This window comes from Anomaloglossus baeobatrachus, chromosome 5, assembly GCF_048569485.1.
Source record: "Anomaloglossus baeobatrachus isolate aAnoBae1 chromosome 5, aAnoBae1.hap1, whole genome shotgun sequence".
Lineage (NCBI taxonomy): Eukaryota > Metazoa > Chordata > Amphibia > Anura > Aromobatidae > Anomaloglossus > Anomaloglossus baeobatrachus.
The window spans coordinates 417,561,931-417,580,809 of NC_134357.1; the positions used below are offsets into that span (position 1 = coordinate 417,561,931).

The window sequence follows — 18,879 nt, forward strand, 5'->3', positions numbered from 1 at the left end:
AGGTGAGGTCAGAGCAGCGGTGAAATGAGGAGAGGTGAGTACTTTTTTTTGTTTTAATCAGTGAGTACACGGTGGCCAGAGGCCTAGGGGGCTGCATTATACATGGAAGTCTGGGTGGCTGGCTGCATTATACATGGTGGCCTGGGGGCTGGCTGCACTATACATGGAGGCCTAGGGGGCTGCATTATACATGGAGGCCTGGTGGGCTTGCTGCATTATACACAGAGGTTTAGGGGGCTGAATTATACATGGAGGTCTTTGGGGATGCATTATACAACATGAACAACACCTTATACAAGGACTATAGGGGTGCATTATACATGGAGGACTATGGGTCTGCATAATACAATATGAAGGTTTATGGGGCTGCATTATAATACATATAGGACTATGGGGGCGACATTATAATATATGGAGGACTATGGGGGCTACCTTATTCATGGACTATGGGGGTGCACTATAAAACATGGAGGGCTATGGGGGTGCATTATAATATATGGAGACCTATGGGGTGAATTATAATACATGGAGAACTACAGGAAATGCATTAAAATAATTAGAGGGCTATGAGGGCTACGTTATATATGGAGGACTATGGGAAATGCATTATAATACATGGAGGACTATGGGAGTGCATTATAATATATGGAGGACTATGGGATGAATTATAATATATGGAGAACTATGGGAAATGCATTATAATACATGGAGGACTATGGGGGTGCATTCTAATATATGAAGGGTTATGTGCGACCCATTATACTATATGGAAGACTATGTGGGAGCCATTATTGTATTTGGAGAACTATATACGAGGGGGGACAAAGATACAAGCAGGGGATGGGAACGTTTTGTGCTGAGGGAAAAAGGCTCTTTCCCTCAGCACCCAGCTTTCCCATATTCTGGTATACATCTTCTCTCAACACCCAGCTTTCCCATACTCTGATATGGGAAAATTGGGTGCTGAGTGACAGATGTATAGCAGAGCATGGGGAAGCTGGGTGCCAAGGATAAAATGGATATCAGAACATAGGAAAGCTGGGTGCTGATAGAGGGATTTCAAATCATGGGAAACCTGGGTTCTGAGGGTAAGAGCCAAGTGTCAGTATCATTATCCCGTACTCCGAGTGTCAGTGTCATTATCCCAAACCCCAAGTGTCGGTGTACGTGGCTTGGGGGGGCCCAGGTCCAAACTTTGGACCGGGGCCCATCAAACTCTACTCTAGTTACGTCACTGTGTATATCTTTTGTTATGTTTTGCTGCTTTTACACAATAAAAACTATTTATTTTTAGAAAAAAAAATTGTTTTTGTATCGTTTTATTGTCAGAGCTATAACTGTTTTGGATGCTGTGTGGCAGCTTGTTTTTTTGCGGGACAAGATGTTTTTTTCAGTGTTTTGACAAACAGCTATTTTTTGCCACATTTTTTTGTTTACCGTATATTGCTTTTCAAGCTGTTCACTAAAGGGGTTAAATAGTGTAACAGTTTTATAGATTGGGTTGTTCCAAATGCGGAGATACCAAATACGTGTACTTTTTTTTGTTTATTTTTGTTTTTATATAAATAAATGTATTTTTGGTATAGTTTTTTTTTATTATTTTTGTTTTTATTTTGCAAATTTTCTTTACACATATTTTACAGGTTTTTTTTATAATTACTTTTTTACTTAACGTATTCCCTATACGAGACTTAAACTTTCCTTAGGCCCCTTTCACATGTCTGTTTCCAGTACGTGTGGTGTCTGTTTCCACACGTACTAGTGACACGGTCCACACTTCCGTATTTTGACAAGTACCATGTGTCTATGTGGAGCACACGTGTGTCTGCACGGCAACATGTCCCTTTTTGGCCTGCAGCACAGATGACACATGGAATGCACACTGATGTTATCTATGTGACATCAGTATGACACGTACTGGAGGACACCCATTCACTAAAATTAAATGGATTTTTATATTTACCTATCTCCGGTGCTGGTTTTGCTTCTAGGTCCCGCTCATTATGCCTCATGAATGGTCACTGCACTGACTGTGGGCCTGGAAGCAAGTGTGACAGCAGCGCCAGAAACAGGTAAGTATACAAGTTCATGCTGTCCATGTGCTATCCGGACGTCACATGAACAGCACACGGAGAACACACAAAGGTCCACACGGACAGCCATACGGACCTGCACCACGGGCTATCACACACCTGCACCACGGACATGTGAAGGGGCCTTAGTCTGATTGCTGGTATAATGCATTGCCATGCTCCAGCATCATCAGGACCTGATCTAATTACGTTCCAATGATGTCTCCAGTCACAACTATTGTTCTGCACCGAAACCCAGTGATTGCAGATCTCAGGGGGGTCACGATCCTCTTCTGACCGTCGACCGTAGTAAAACGTCGGCGCTGCACAGAGCATAGCATGCACAGACATTTACAGTGGGCAGTTGCGAAGAGATTAAATATATTTTTTTCAACAATACATATGCCGAAGGCCCAATTTTTAAGCAATGTGTGCCCATTGAGTATTTGGGTACAGAAATTTCTGCACCAAATCTGTATCTAATAGCAAAAAAAAATGCATCAAAACTGCAGGCGATGCAGATTTGGTGCAGAAATGTCTGCACACAAATACTCAATATGCACACATTGTCTAACCTGGTAATCCGGCAGTGAGTTCAATGACTTCACTCGAGGTCACGGAGGTCAATGTGTTCACCAAAGGTCAGTTCACCTGAGGTCACAGCTGGGGTTTTGGAGCATTTTTTAGGAGATTTTTAATGCGCTTATGATGCAATTTTGATGCTGAATCATTCTCAATGCTGAAAAAATGCTGTAAAAACGCTGAAAGAATTTACATGCTACATTTAAAAACAAAAAAAACCTGCACCACATATGGAAAAAAAATGAAGAATAATACATATTTTACAAATCTCATAAATTTTTCTATTACTGTAAAATGGTTTGGGTTTATTTGCTACAAAAATAAAAAATATATAATATAGGATCGAAAAGCCCTAACTGTTCATTATGTTTAAGCATTTTGCTGGCTACTTGCAAGTACAAATAAGAAATGTACTAGTACAATAAACACACACGGAGGTGACACAGCCCTGGCACTCCACAGCAGGTTGTTTGTGTGCACAGATCAGACCAGGCCCCGTTACTATAGAGACCGTGGCTCCTTCCATTACTTGTGTTCGCTCCCCCTACCATTACCATGGACACCCAGGGACGCTGTGTTTTTCTTGCAGAACAAAACCTGTAGCACATAATCATGCTGGAGAGCTGAGATGGGCACACAGCAGCTACTGTAAGTGCCAGGCTGGCGCATGGGAATCTGCATTGCTAAAATAGAGGTCAACTCTGACCCCGTTAGCTCCTTATTTATGCTTTGTCAGGGATGCCCACCGTCTAGAAATTTCTGAATAGTTTATAAATATTGAGCATTTTTCCCAAAAATATAGGACACTTTTGAGTCTTTGTTTCCTTAATATAGGGCCCTTTTTCCATAAATATAGGGCACTTTTATCATAAATATGGGGCATTTTTAGCCTTTTTTTCATAACTGTAGGACACTTTTTTTTTACTTGATTATAGGGCCCTTTTTCTGTAAATATAGAGACTTTTTTTTTTTTTTTTTATAAGAATAGGGTCTTTTTTTCTATAAATATATGGCACTTTTTCCCATATATACTGTATAGGGCACTTTTTTCCATAAATATAGGGCCTTTTTTTTTTCTTATAAATATAGCATAAATATAGGGTCCTTTTTTCCCATAAATATAAGATGCTTTTTTCGATAAGTTAGGCTATGTCCGCACTTTGCATTTTTACCTGCGTTTCCGCAGCGTTTTGAACAGCAGCGTTTTCATGCCAAAATGCATGCGTTTTGATTTTCCAGCAAAGTCTATGGGAAATGGGGATTTCTTGTGCGCACTTTGCTGTTCAAAACGCTGCGTTTAATTTGCATATTTTTGGGCAAAAACTCAGCGTTCAAAGAAGCAGCATGTCAATTGTTTTTGTCATTGGGCTGCATTTTGCTAACATTGAAGTCAAGGAGAAGTTACAAAAAGCAAGAAATATCAAAATTTCAGCGTTTTACCTGCTTTTTAGCTGCAGAAAGCATGCGTTTTGGACTACATAAATGCATGCGTTTATGATATCAAAATAATAGAATGATATGTCCCTTTACACACACACACATAGTTCGACAATTAAATTAATAAAAAATATTTTATTGTTATTTTAGGCATAAATAGTATAAAACCGCTATAATTATATTAAATATAACTATTTTTGTTATGATTTAATAATTTATATTTGTTTTCTTTTTTTTCCCTTTTTCATAGTTTTTGACTGTTTAAATTTTATTTAGCAGTGTCTTTATGTTCAAAACGCATCTGTCTTTATGCAATGGAAAAGCATGTAAAAAGCGCTTAAAACGCGGTAAAAACGCACGCGTATTTATTGCGTTTCTGTGGTCAAAAGCAACTTTGGCAAAAGCAATTACTGCCAGAGGATGTGTTTAGAACTGCAACTATCTCGATGCAAAGTACGGACATAGCCTTAGGCTATGTGCGCACTTTGCGTTTTTACATGCGTTTCCGCAGCGTTTCGAACTGCAGCGTTTTAATGCGAAAAGGCATGCGTTTTGATTTGCAAGCAAAGTCTATGGGAAATGGGGATTTCTTGCGCGCACTTCGCTGTTAAAAACGCAGCATTTCATTTGCATATTTTTGGGCAAAAACTCAGCGTTTAAAGAAGCAGCATGTCAATTGTTTTTGCCATTTGGGCTGAGTTTTGCTATCATTAAAGTCAATGAGAAGTTGCTAAACGCAAGCAACATCAAAATTCTAGCATTTTACCTGCTTTTTTGATGCTGAAAACATGCGTTTTGGACCAATTAATTGTATGCGTTTTGGCAAAATATTAATGGCATGATATGTCCCTTTACAAACACACATAGTCCGACAATTAATTATTTATTTTTTTTCTTAAACAAATTTTATTGAAAATTTAAATGTAAGTTACATCATAATCAAAGAACAATTGTAAATAGTCTCATTGCATATCATACCCAAAAGGATATTGAGCATGTGATAATCCATCAAGTACAACACGTATAAAACACAATCCTTATGCTATATTAATAAACCCATAACAGAGTCCTTAAGGCTGCTTTACACCAGACAATCTATCGTGTGATAGATCGTCGGGGTCACGGTTTTTGTGACGCACATCTGGCATCGCTGTTGATGCCGGCCTGTGTGACACCTCCTAGCGACGCAATATCGCTCATAAATCGTGAGTCGTGTACTGCTTGCTAGGTTCCATAATATCATTTAATTTAGTTGTTCATCGTTTCCGTGGTAGCACACGCCGCTCCGTGTGACACCCCGGGAACGATGAACAGCAGCTCACCTGCGTCATGCGGCCGCCGCCAGCTATGTGAAGGAAGGAGGTGGGCGGGATGTTTACGTCCCGCTCATCTCCGCCCCTCCGCTTCCATTGGCCGGCGGCCGTGTGACGTCGCTGTGACGCCGAACGTCCCTCCCACTCCAGGAAGTGGACGTTCGCCGCCCACAGCGTGGTCGCACGAGAGGTAAGTACGTGTGACGTGGGTTACCGACTTTGTGCACCACGGGCAGCGATTTGCCCATGACGCAAAAAGGACGGGGGCGGGTACGATCGATTGTGAAATTGCACAATCGGTCGTACCATGTAAAGCAGCCTTTACATCAAGACTATATCATAGAGAGAAAAAAAGGAAAACAAGATTAAGAGAAAAATGGAAAGAAAGTCAGAGAAAGAAAAGAGACTGAGACTCGCAACACACATCCGTTTAATTTGTACGTGTGCGGTACGTATTTGCACGTACCGGAGACACGTACACACGGAGACCCATGTTGTTCTATGGTAGATGGCACACACACGTAAAATCGCACGGAACGTGTGACCGTGAGGTAAGTACGTGTGTGCGCTTTTCTCCGTTTTTGGCCGGCAGCACGCAGGCACGGACCCGCTTTAGTCTATGGGTCCGTGCCTGCACGTACCGCACACGGAGTATGTCCGTGTTCAGCACGTTTCGTGCGTGTGCGTTTTTACACTAGCGATCTTATTTTTTTTTAATTAAATTCAGTATACTTACCTTTTTTCTGCTGTTCTCAGTCATACTTACATTGGCGCTCGTTTTTTTTCTTCCCCCGGCTCATACCGCTCCCCGATCACCAGCGCGGCGAGGAACAGCTGTGCAGAGAATGCGCGGCAACAATTACTTTGAATATGCCGGCCGCTCATTAATCAATCTCGTATTCCCTGCTTTCCCCACCCACAGACGCCTGTGATTGGTTGCAGTCAGACACGCCCCCCACTCTGAGTGACAGCTGTCTCACTGCACCCAATCACAGCAGCCGGTGGGCGTGTCTATACTGTGCAGTAAAATAAATAAATAAATAATTTAAAAAAACGGCGTGCGGTCCACCCCCATTTTAATACCAGCCAGATAAAGCCATACGGCTGAAGGCTGGTATTCTCTGGATGGGGAGCCCCACATTATGGGGAGCCCCCCAGCCTAACAATATCAGTCAGCAGCCGCCCAGAATTGCCGCATACATTATATGTGACATTTCTGGGACTGTACCCGGCTCTTCCCGATTTGCCCTGGTGCGTTGGCAAATCGGGGTAATAAGGAGTTATTGGCAGCCCATAGCTGCCAATAAGTCCTAGATTAATCATGTCAGGGGTCTCCCCGAGATACCTTCCATGATTAATCTGTAAGTGACAGTAAATAAACACACACACACCCGAAAAAATCCTTTATTAGAAATAAAAAACACAAACATATACCCTGGTTCACCACTTTAATAAGCCCGAAAAAGCCCTCCATGTCCGGCGTAATCCAGGATGCTCCAGCGTCGCATCCAGCTCTGCTGCATGGATGTGACCGGAGCTGCAGAAGACACCGCCGCTCCTGTCATCTCCACGCAGCTAATGAAGGCAATAGCGCGATCAGCTGAGCTGTCACTGAGGTTACTCGCGGCCAACGCTGAATACAGCTGATCGCGCTATTGCCTTCATTAGCTGCGTGGAGGTGACAGGAGCGGCGGAGCGGTTTTTATTTCTAATAAAGGATTTTTTCGGGTGTGTTTGTTTATTTACTGTCACTTACAGATTAATCATGGAAGGTATCTCGGGGAGACGCCTGACATGATTAATCTAGGACTTATTGGCAGCTATGGCTGCCAATAACTCCTTATTACCCCGATTTGCCAACGCACCAGGGCAAATTGGGAAGAGCCAGGTACAGTCCCAGAACTGTTGCATGTAATGTATGCGGCAATTCTGGGCGGCTGCTGACTGATATTGTTAGGCTGGGGGGCTCCCCATAACGTGGGGCTCCCCATCCTGAGAATACCAGCCTTCAGCCGTATGGCTTTATCTGGCTTGTATTAAAATAGGGGGGGACCGCACGCCGTTTTTTTAAATTATTTATTTATTTTACTGCACAGTATAGACACGCCCACCGGCTGCTGTGATTGGGTGCAGTGAGACAGCTGTCACTCAGCGTGGGGGGTGTGTCTGACTGCAACCAATCACAGGCGTCTGTGGGTGGGGAAAGCAGGGAATACGAGATTGATTAATGAGCGGCCGGCATATTCAAAGTAATTGTTGCCGCGTATTCTCTGCACAGCTGTTCCTCGCCGCGCTAGTGATCGCGGAGCGGTAAGTATGAGAGAGGGCTGCTCACTTCAGTCACTCGGGGGATTAGCGGTCACTGCTGAATCCTTCACAGGTGACCGCTAATCAGTACGCGGCACACAGACAGAGCCGCGGCATGACAATGAAGTCGGGTGAAGTTCACCCGAGTTCCTTCTCATCGCGCAACTCTGTCTGCTGTCAGCCAACATGTATCAACGACATTGTGCAACACACAAACGGACATTCCACACGGACATTCCATGTACACATACACGGGCATTTTACACACAAACACTGACAATTTACACGTACACACGGCTCGCATACGCCATCATATGGATGCCATATGTACCGGAGAAACGCCCCAAAAAAACGGAACACGGACCCGAAAAACGTACCGTGTCACACGCACGTTTTTTTGCGGAAGTGTGTTTTAGGCCTAAGAGAAAGACGACAACGACAGGGGAAACATACAGACAAACAATGACAGATTAAGGGAGGGCTTAATTTTGTCATTTAGACCATTCTAAGGTGACCAACCTCTTTATGGTAGGTAAATCTAGATCAACCTCTGGAGATCAGGTGAATCTCAGAACATAATCCAGCTTTGCCAAACCAAATAATATCTATCCATGTACAATTGATTGTAGGAAGTGAGACGTTCCATTCTACTCAAGGTGTCCATTTCTGTCACCCAATCCTTCAGAGTGGGGGCAACAGATGATCTCCATTTTCTGGGGATAATAGCGTGAGCTGCAGTAACACAATGTTTTAAAAGACCTTGCTTAACTGTCTTAACTGAGCCTGGGATCATAGATAACAAGCATAACTGGGTGGTTTTGTGCACCTTCACTCCCGTAGCCTCAGCGTAGACCTCCAGAATCTTGGACCACAATTGCTGTATTGGCTGACACTCCCACCAGATATGTAGCATACTGCCCGGGACCGCGTCGCATCTCCAACACACTTCCGAAATGGAAGGGTAGATTTTGTGTAATGTTTCTGGGTATTTGTACCATCTAGTAATTATTTTATAGTTCTGTTCCTGTGTCGCGGGCGGCGGGGCACTATGCTCGCTAACGCTCGGGTCCGGCGCTGCTGCTGCTGCTGCTCGGTGGCTCGAGCGGTGGGCCGGATCCGGGGATTCGAGCGGCGCTCCTCGCCCGTGAGTGAAAAGGGGATGGTTTGGTTTGGGGATTTTGTCCGTGACGCCACCCACGGTTGTGGTGAGGTTGGGACACCACCGCTGCTCTGGACGGGGATCCCGGGAGCGATGACAGGGAGCAGCTGAGATGTTTTTCTCTCCCTCCGTGGATAGGGGGATTTGGTGGTCCCGGGGCCCGGTGATGGTGACTGTAAGATGGATGGCGGGGTTTGGTGAGGTGCAGGGTCACGGGAGGGCAGCGCAGTGCCCGGCGGCACGGTAGTACTCACTTAGCCAATGACGCAGACAGAGTCTCTGATAAAACAAACGGCTGGATGGACGGGTCCCACAGCCGGCTGAGATGGTCACTTCCGGTAGGTTGGCGGTGACTGTCTCTCCCTGCACCTGTAATGTGTCTTCGGCTCCGATGGCTTCCCACCGGTAACCCGCTCCCCAGCAGTGTATTTGCCAGAGGAGCCCCTTTTTGCCCGCAGGCTCTGGCCCTGGGAACTCTAGCTGTGGCGGTAGCTGTATTTCCCTTCACGGTTGAGCGGTTGCCTTCAGTTGGGTCTTTGCTGCTGGGAAACCCCGGAGGTTCCCGTCGCTGACGGATTTGACCGGTTTAACGGCGACTCCAAGCCTGGTCGGGGTCCGTTGGCCCTGCCGAATGGTGCTGGCTTCTCTTCGCTCCCCGGTCCGGTACCGGCAAGCCACCGCCCGTCCCCGGTCCTTACGGTTGTGCGTCAATCGGCCTCGCCTGCAGACGGTCACCACCGTCTGCCAACCTTGCTCTTAGGTGCCCGGGCCACGTACCCGGACACAGTCAGTCTGCTCCACTACCACTTCCCTCAACTCTCTAACTGTTCTCCTCAACTACTGTCCTTTCCCGCCTCCAGGACTGTGAACTCCTCGGTGGGTGGGGTCAACCGCCTGGCTCCACCCCACCTGGTGTGGACATCAGCCCCTGGAGGGAGGCAACAAGGATTTGCGTGTGTGACTGTGTGCCTAACCGGGGTGTGGGGTGTGTTGTTGTAGTACCTGTGACGTTCTGGCTTGTCCAGGGTGCCACACCTGTGCTTAAGAAAATCCATAAATAAATGTAATTTTATGCATAATTATCACAAACTTATCATTTTATTTAAAAAAAAGCCATTTTTTGATAGATAATAATCTTGATATTTGTTATCATTTTTTTCGGGTTTTTTCATAGTGTTTGAATGTATAAACTTTATTTAATAGTGTCTTTGTATTCAAAACGCATCTGACTTTAAGCAATGAAAAAGCAGGTAAATCACGCTAAAAACGCATGTGGATTTATGGCATTTTTGTGATCAAAACCAACTTTGGCAAAAAACATTTCTGCCAGAGGATGCGTTTGGAACTGCAACTACCTCGACGCAAAGTGCGCACATAGACTAAAAGTAACTTTTATCCATAAATATAGAACACCTTATTTATTAAATATAGGATATCTTTAATATAATGCCCCTTTTTTGCCATAATTATACAGCATTTTTTTCCATAAATATAGGGCACTTTTTCAATAATTATAGACCACCTTTCTCTGTAAATTTAGGGCCATTTTTTCTGCAAATATAGAGCACTATTTTCCCGTAAATAAAAGCTCTTTTTGAGAAAATATAGGGCACTTTTTTCAATAAATATGAAGCACTTTTTTCCATAAATATAGGACACCTTTTCCCATAAATATAAAGCACTTTTTTTCCATAATATACAGCACTTTTTTCCATACTATAAAGCACTCTTTTCCATAAATATAGGGCACTTTTTTCCATAAATATAAAGCACTTTTTTCCATAAATATAGGGCACTTTTTTCCCCATAAATATAGGGCACCTAAAAAAAACATAGTTAAGCCGTAAATGTGATTTTTGAATGTGGAGTTGCTGGTACAGATTATTAAGACTGTAATTTAAATTTACAATGTGTTCACATTAATAATATGCTAATATAGGATGTATACATAGAGTATAATATTAAAATCTTGATAATTTATAATTATTAGGGATTTCCAAAATGTTCTAAAAAATGTTGGATATCCCTGATTTTTGGACAAGTTGTCCGGGAAAAAATAAAAAAGGAGAGTTTGCAACTCTGTGCTTAGTGCACTTTAATCTTGAAGCGTGTAAAGCCTGCTTTATACCATACGATCCAGCATACAATATCGTATGCGATTGTACTGCCCCCATCGTATGTGCGGCACGTTCAATTTGTTCAACGTGTCGCAAAAACGAATAACCCCCGTCACACGTACTTACTTGTCCATACGACCTCAATGTGGGCGGCGAACGTCCACTTCCTGGAGTGGGAGGGATGTTCGGCGTCACATCGACGTCACGCGGCAGCCGGCCAATAGAAGTGGAGGGGCGGAGATGAGCGGGACGTAAACATCCCGCCCACCTCCTTCCTTCCGAATTGCCGGCGGGAGCCGCAGGACGTAGGTAAGATCTGTTCATCGTTCCCAGGGTGTCACACACTGCGATGTGTGCTACCCCGGGTACGATGAACAACCTGACGTTCAATTTTTAGGAATTGAACGAAGTGCATGCGATGAACGTTGTACCGTTCAATCGCAATCGCATGTAGCTGTTACATGCTACAATGTAACTTACGATGCCGGATGTGCGTCACTTACGACGTGACCCCGCCAGCACATCGTAAGATATATTGTAGCGTGTAAAGCGCCCTTAAAGGCATTATAGAATCATTCACATGTCAGTTTTTCACGTACGACTGCTATTCGTCTTTTTCACAGTTAACACTCAAACCTAAGACAGTCTATGGGGTTATTCACATGTCAGATATTTTCCTCGGACCGAGTAATCGATGCAAAATCACAGAGATGTTCAATATTGATCCCAGTGTCAGATTAAAAGCGGCAATTTAAGTCTTTGGGTCAATGAAAAACTCTGAAACCATTGTATGCTGTCTGGGTGCTCTCCATTTTTCACTGACTGAGAAAAGGTGGAGAAATTTTTTTTTCTCATCAGTGAAAAAAAAACGATGAAACTGACCAAACTTTGATGTAACTCACTGATGACATTTTTCTTGTATGTAAAAAAACCCCCTGATATCTGAGTGAAGCCCGAATTTTAAGCAGAGATGATATTGCTTAACGGGAACCTGACAGCAGGACCTATTCCTATAAACTAAATACAGCTTTCCATTTGTCATTAATCCCTTCACCCCCTGGCGATTTTCCGTTTTTCATTTTTTCTCCCCTTCTTCCAAGAGCCATAACTTTATTTTTTTGTCAATATAGCCATTTGAGGGCTTGTTTTTTGTGAGACAAGTTGTACTTTGGAATGACATCAGTCTTTCTGCCCCTTATTGTACTGGAGAATGGGAAAAAAAATTCGAAATGAGGTGAAATTGCAAAAAAAGTGCATTTGCACGATTTGGTTTTTTTTTTTCATTTATTGTGTTCACTGTTTTGAAAAACTAACCTGACATCATTATTCCCTAGGTCGGTACGTGTTCATAGATACTAAACATATATAGTTTTATTTTTATGTAAGTTGTGGAAAAAAATCAGAAATTTGTAAAAAAAATGCTTTTGTCGCCATTTTCCAAGAACTGTAGCGTTCTCATTTTTTAGGATCTGGGGCTCAGTGAAGGCTTATTTTTTGCGTCTTGAGCTGGCATTTTTACTAACACCATTTTTGGGTAGATGCAATGTTTTAATTGCCTGTTATTGCATTTTAATGCAATGTTATGGCAACCTGAAAAATGTAATTTTGTTGTTTGGAATTTTTTTTCTCGCTACGCCATGTACTGATCAGATTAATTGGTTTTATATTTTGATATATTGGGCATTTCTAAACTCGGCAATAACAAATATGTGTATTTTTATTTCTTATTAATGTTTTATTTTCAATGAGGCAATAGGCAAAAGATTTGAACTTTTTTTTTTTTTACATTTTGTAGTGATTTTACTAGTCCCCCTAGTCAAGACAAATGCTGATCTCCTGTGAGTGCCAGTGCTCTGCCGGCATTCACATGAAGTGAGTCATGGCAGCGACAGGGGTCATCAGCTGACCCCACACTGCCATTCCATGCCATTGGTGCCCCGTGATAGGATCATGGAGCCACCAAAATCAGCGGCGGGGAACGACCTAATCTCGCTGGAGCTCGTTGGATCGCGTTGTCAGAGTTTGACAGCATGATCTAATTGGTTAAAAGGTGTAGGTGAGGTCACACAGTTCAATGAGGTCACCTAACATTAGGTTACATGCTATCACAGGCGGAGGACCGTGGAAACCGCCAGCTGTAAACTGCAAATAACCTGAGTGATGTCACCGCTCATCACTGTGACTCAGTCTCTGCCTGAAGCTCCCAGCAGGCGGTCATATTCTATGCCCACGCGCTGTCACTTCAGATGTAGCAGAGCTGGAATCGTCATGGGATCTTGTGTGGATTACATCGGACCTGGGTATTTTGGGGGTTAATAAAAGGGTTAAAGAGGGTGTTTTTTCTGTATTTTATTTCAAATAAAGGATTTTTGGGGGGTGTGTGTGTTTATTTCTTTTCATTTACAGATTAGTAATGGGGGTTTCATAGATGATTCCCATTATTAAGTTAGGGCATAGGGACAGCTGTGAGCTGTCATTAACCCCTTATTACCCCAATGCCACTGCACCAGGGCAATTGGTAAGAGCTGAGTAAAGTTTAGGGATTGTTGCATCTAATGGATGCGACAATCCTGGGCAGCTGCGGACTGCTATTTTTATCCTGGGAGGGCCCAATAACCTTGGGTCTCCCCAGCCTGAGAAAACCAACTCAGAGCTGTTGGCTTTATCAGGGATGGGTATCAAACGCCATTTTTTAAAATTATTTCTTTAATTTTTTTTTAAAAAGTCATATACTTATCTTTTTATTTTGATACACAGCCAAAATGACGCGCACAGATAGGGCCTGCAGCCTTTGGCAGTATGCTTTATCATGGCTGGGTATCATCATATGGGGGGACTCTATGACAATTTTTTTATTTATTTTTACACCAAACTAGACGCAGACAGCGTGTGTGATTGAAATCAGTGAGACATGCTGTTACACAGGGTGGGGTTGCTGTCTAACTGCAACTAATTAGAGACGCAGGGACTGCCGGTGGGTGGGGGAAGCAGTGCATATGCATGAAGGTATTGATCGGCCCTGGAAGTAGAGTGAGCTGCTCCGGAAACAGTGTACAGCTGCCCGGAGACCACTAAGTATGAACCGCTTGCTTTATTATGTTCTTTCTTTTTTTCTTTTTTTGTTATTACCCGGGTGACCGGATCCGGATCGTTAACCGCAGTTCCCTGAAAACGCTGAGCCCAGGGTCAGTGCTCAGGTTCTTTTGAAGCCTCGTGGATCTGGGTACGCCCATCACAAGTTAAAAGGAATCTGTCACCAAATTTGACCTATCTAAACTATTAATATGGGCATACAGGTTAAAGAATACTGAAAAAATTATATCTGCCTCATATCAGATGCCTTGTTGTGGATAAATCATATTTTTACACTTTATGTAAATGAGCTCTTTCAGACTATGGGGTGGATGCTGCCTGGAAGAGAACTCCACCTTCAGGGATTATTTTAAATAAAAGGAGCGTTACCAGTGTGATGGCCACTCTCTGCTCTCTTGATCTCACTACAGAGCTGTGATTATAAGGCCACGTTCACATGTTCAGAATTTGGTCAATATTTGACATCAGTATTTGTAAGTAGGGATAGATGGGCCCGGTCTGTAAAAGTTTCAAAAGTATCTGGGCGCAGGACCCAGGCCCGGAGTTCTCAAGAAGCTCCAGCTAATGATCAGGGTCTGGCTACTTTGGAAATTAAAAAATAAAAATAGAAAAAATAAAAATAAAGCAAGCACTCTATACTTACCAAGTCTCCGTGGGGTCCCGCTGTATTGTGATCACCAGTCAGGTAAAACTAGGCAGCTGGGTGCTGGGATTCTCCACAGCTCGCATCTGCCCCTGGAAATGGCGCATTGTTTCTTAGCGCCATTTCAAGGTGCTTTACCCAGCTCGTCCAGCGGCCCTGATGACGGTGGCACGTTGGGTATTAAAGGGGTTAATACCAGCATTGTATTCTCAGCTGGTACTAAGCCCGAAATTCATGGTGTCATGCCAAATTAGACATAGCCACCATGAATTTCTAGTAAACAGTAAAAAAAAACAACACAGAATTTTTTTTATTAGAAATAAAACAAAAAAAAACATTTAGAGACTCCATCTTTACTATAAAAAACTCCTTAGTCTGATGTAGTCCACACGCAGAACCATTTCAGCTCTGCTTCAATCACTCTGTACAGACAAGCGTCTATACAGAGCGAGAAGTAGGAAGAGCCATGTCAGCTCTGCTTCATCGTGCTCTGTATGATTCTACTTACGTATCACTCCTGAGAGTCTCGCATCAGTATCACCCAGCACGGCGCACACTCTCCTGACAGGAGCGCCTCAGCTGCATGGAAATACATGTAGCCGATACGCTCCTGTCGGGAGAGTGTGCGCCGTGCTGGGTGATATCGATGTGAGAGTCGCACAGTGACAGTCAAAGTTCAATTGAGTCCATGGCTCATGGACTCAGGTGAACCCTGACATCAATGTGAACACTGTCAAAAATAGCCGAAGACTCCCGGAGTGACGATCAGTGCAGTGAAATTAGGTAGAAATTAGCAATATGCACCCAGAACTGCTCGTGGTCCTGGGTGCATATTGCACCTGACAGATTCCCTTTAAAGGTGCAATATGCACCCAGAACTGCTCGTGGTTCTGGGTGCATATTGCTAGTCCCTGCCTAACCGTCCCTGAATACACTAGCATAGATAAAGAGATCTTTAGAAAACGTTTTTCGAAAGATCTTTTATCTTAAGCTAATGAGCACGGGAACTAGTCCCAAGGGCGTCATATCCCCCGACTAGCCGGCCTCTTAGCATGTTAGCACACCCACAGGGTTGTACTTACATGCTATTCAAATCAGCATCACCAGCGGTGACATGAGTACCTGTGTTCACTGTGATCGCGCTGATCTGAATGCCGGGCACTTCCAGTCATGCGCAGTAACCCTTTCTGAAGCCGGGACGCGTACACCCGGCTTTGTACTGCACATGACCGGAAGTGCCCTGCATTGAGAAGCGTGGTCACAGCGAACACAGGTACGCATGTCACCGCTGGTCTGCTGATTTAAATTGCATGTTAGTACACCCGTGTGGGCGTGCTAACATGCTGAGAGGATGACCAGCCGGGTGTTATGACACCCTTGAGACTAGTCCCTGTGCTCATTACCATAAGATAAAAGATCTTTAAAAATACTTATTCTAAAGATCTCTTTATCTATGCTAGTGTATACAGTGATGGTTAGGGTAACCACACATGGCAAGTAATATGGAGCGAGTGGAATGCGATGAAAAAATTACATTCCAATTGGACCAATATTACTCTATGGGGCAGCTACCATGAGAGATTTTTTTTTCTCAGTCCTAATCGGACCAACAAAGCAATCGCAGCATGCTGCGGGTGGAATGCGATCCTGTTTCCACTTGCACCAATTCAAGTGTATGGGGGCGAGAGATACATCGCATTGCACACGCATTTAGGCCCCCTTCACACGTCCGTGATACACGTGCGTGTTTGGTCCGTTTCCGTATATACCGGAGACACGGCCAAACATGCACCAATGTTATGCAATGTTTGAGGACACAAGTGCGTTATTTCAGAATCTCCGTGTGTCAGTGTGCGTGCTACGTTTGTGTCTCCGTTTTGCACGGAAGCATGTCCGTTTTCAGCACGCAACACGCAGCACGGACCCAATGAAAGTCAATGGGTCTGTGCGCACGTCTGAGTAACACAGATGCATCTCTGTTTGCCCCCTGTACGTTTTGTGCTTTTTTCATGTGATGTCGGTCTTTTTTCTTTTTCTGTTTCGTTCTCTCCCTCAGTCCGTCGGACGGTCGGTCTCTCTCTATGTCTGTCGGTCGGTCTCTCTGTCTTATCTGTCCCTCTCACTGTCTGTTGGTCAGTTCCCCCCCTCTCTCATACTCACCGTTCCCCGATCTCCGGCGCGGCGCTGCACTGCTGTTATAAAAGCTCCGGTGACTTTTCCTCTTTTGAAAAAGCCAGCCGCTCATTAATCAATCTCGTATTCCCTGCTTTCCCTGCCCACCGGCAAATATGATTGGTTGCAGTGAGACACGCCCACACGCTGAGTGACAGCTGTCTAACTGCAACCAATCGCAGCCGCCGGTGGGCGTGTCACTATGGAGCAGAGAACGGAGAGTAGTAGAATTGGGTTTTTAAACCGCGCCAATGACCGCTATGGACGTCTGTAAGATTAATGTTACTTTTTATTTCATTTACAGGTCAACGTGTTTCTGGAGTCTCTGCTCCCTTCCTCAGGACATGCAGGAAAAAAGTACAACCAAATGAGATGGGATTTGATGTACTTTTTTCCTGCATGTCCTGAGGAAGAGAGCAGAGACTCCAGAAACGTGTTGACCTGTAAATGAAATAAAAAGTAACATTAATCTTACAGACGTCCATAGCGGTCATTGGCGCGGTTTAAAAACCCAATTCTACTACTCTCCGTTATCAGCCATCCTGGGTGCTACTGCCTTGACCTGGAGTATCATACTTGTATAGTAGTTGTGACTCTCACAACTCGATTCGGTGAGTGCATTTGCTCTTTTTCACCCCATATTACTCGGGTAAAACCCTATTGCGCTTTCTTTTTCCACAGTTTTTACTTCTTCCACTATGGAGCAGAGAAACAGAGCAGCCTAACAATATCAGCCAGCAGATGCCCAGAATTGCCGCATACATTAGATGCGACAGTTCTGGGACTCTACCCGGCTCTTCCCGATTTGCCCTGGTGCGTTGGCAATCGGGGTAATAAGGAGTTAATGGCAGCCCATAGCTGCCATTAAGTCCTAGATTAATCATGTCAGGCGTCTCCCCAAGATACCTTCCATGATTAATCTGTAGGTTACAGTTAAAAAACAGACACACCCGAAAAATCCTTTATTAGAAATAAAAAACACTAACAAATTAACACAGCAATATAGAAAATTACATTGTCAGTACCATGTACATCAGTGATTTTCTTCCTGAAGATGCAGCAAAGACTGCGAAACGCGTCATAATAAAGTCACATTATTATTATTTATTATTATAGCGCCATTTATTCCATGGCGCTTTACACGTTATTGATTTCCTTTGGATTGCCCCTTCACTCTGCACGGCAGCATGGGATTAACCACTTTATTCCTTTGCTTTATCCATTGAACACAGATGGGGTTTGCGACAGATAGCGTGCATAATTCATGCTCTTCATAGTAGTTGTGAATTGCACAACTACTCCAGGTGAGCAATTCCCTGTGAAAATGTATCCTAATCCCCTGGGATATGAGCCAATATTGCGTCTTTTTGTCTTTCCAGCATCTACTACTAGAAAATTATTAAAGCATTCAGGGTACACATAAAATATGTTAATTTCAACAACGTATGTTAAGACTTTGCCAATTTCTGATAAATTACACCATGCCTACAGATTGCCATTAAACAGGTACCAGGTCTAACCTGTCATACGTGTCATCATTTTGAAGGATGAGATGTAAAAACTAGCTGTTGGAAAATATTTTTCACTGTCCAAATTACCAAGTTACATGTCTTCTGAAATATAAAATTTGTAGGTGCCAGGAAAACCCCCCACTTATGTCAGTTTTCAATGTATAGCATTTTGACATATATATTAGCAATCATAAAAATAATGGATCCTTATCAGGGATGAGCGAATGTATTTGCCACTATTCGGTATCCGACGGATAATGGGGTATTCGAGGTAGTCGCTATCCGACGGCTAATATGGTATTCACTTCGCTACTTTCATTTTAATTTCTGACTTCCTGGTGCCTTTTTCCAGTCAATGAACACATCTGATGTTGCTTGCCCTCACAATAACGCTGCAGCCATCTTTGTTGTGGCGTTACTGTGATTGGCTTGGCCGCACAGCGTCATAGGAGCTATATAAGCCAGCGGTCATT

The 18,879-nt window shown here is 43.7% G+C and overlaps 1 protein-coding gene across 2 annotated transcripts in view; it reads left to right on the top strand.

Moving 5' to 3' along the window:
• Positions 1-3,227: 3,227 nt before the first annotated feature.
• The window catches only part of MARCHF10 (membrane associated ring-CH-type finger 10), a 106,046-nt gene continuing 90,394 nt past the window's right edge, over positions 3,228-18,879 (top strand). For both annotated transcript variants that reach the window (XM_075350284.1, XM_075350285.1), the window contains exon 1: positions 3,228-3,302. In XM_075350284.1, coding sequence (XP_075206399.1) covers positions 3,283-3,302 — 20 coding nt within the window. In that variant the 5' untranslated portion in view covers positions 3,228-3,282. The remainder of the gene's footprint in view (positions 3,303-18,879) is intronic.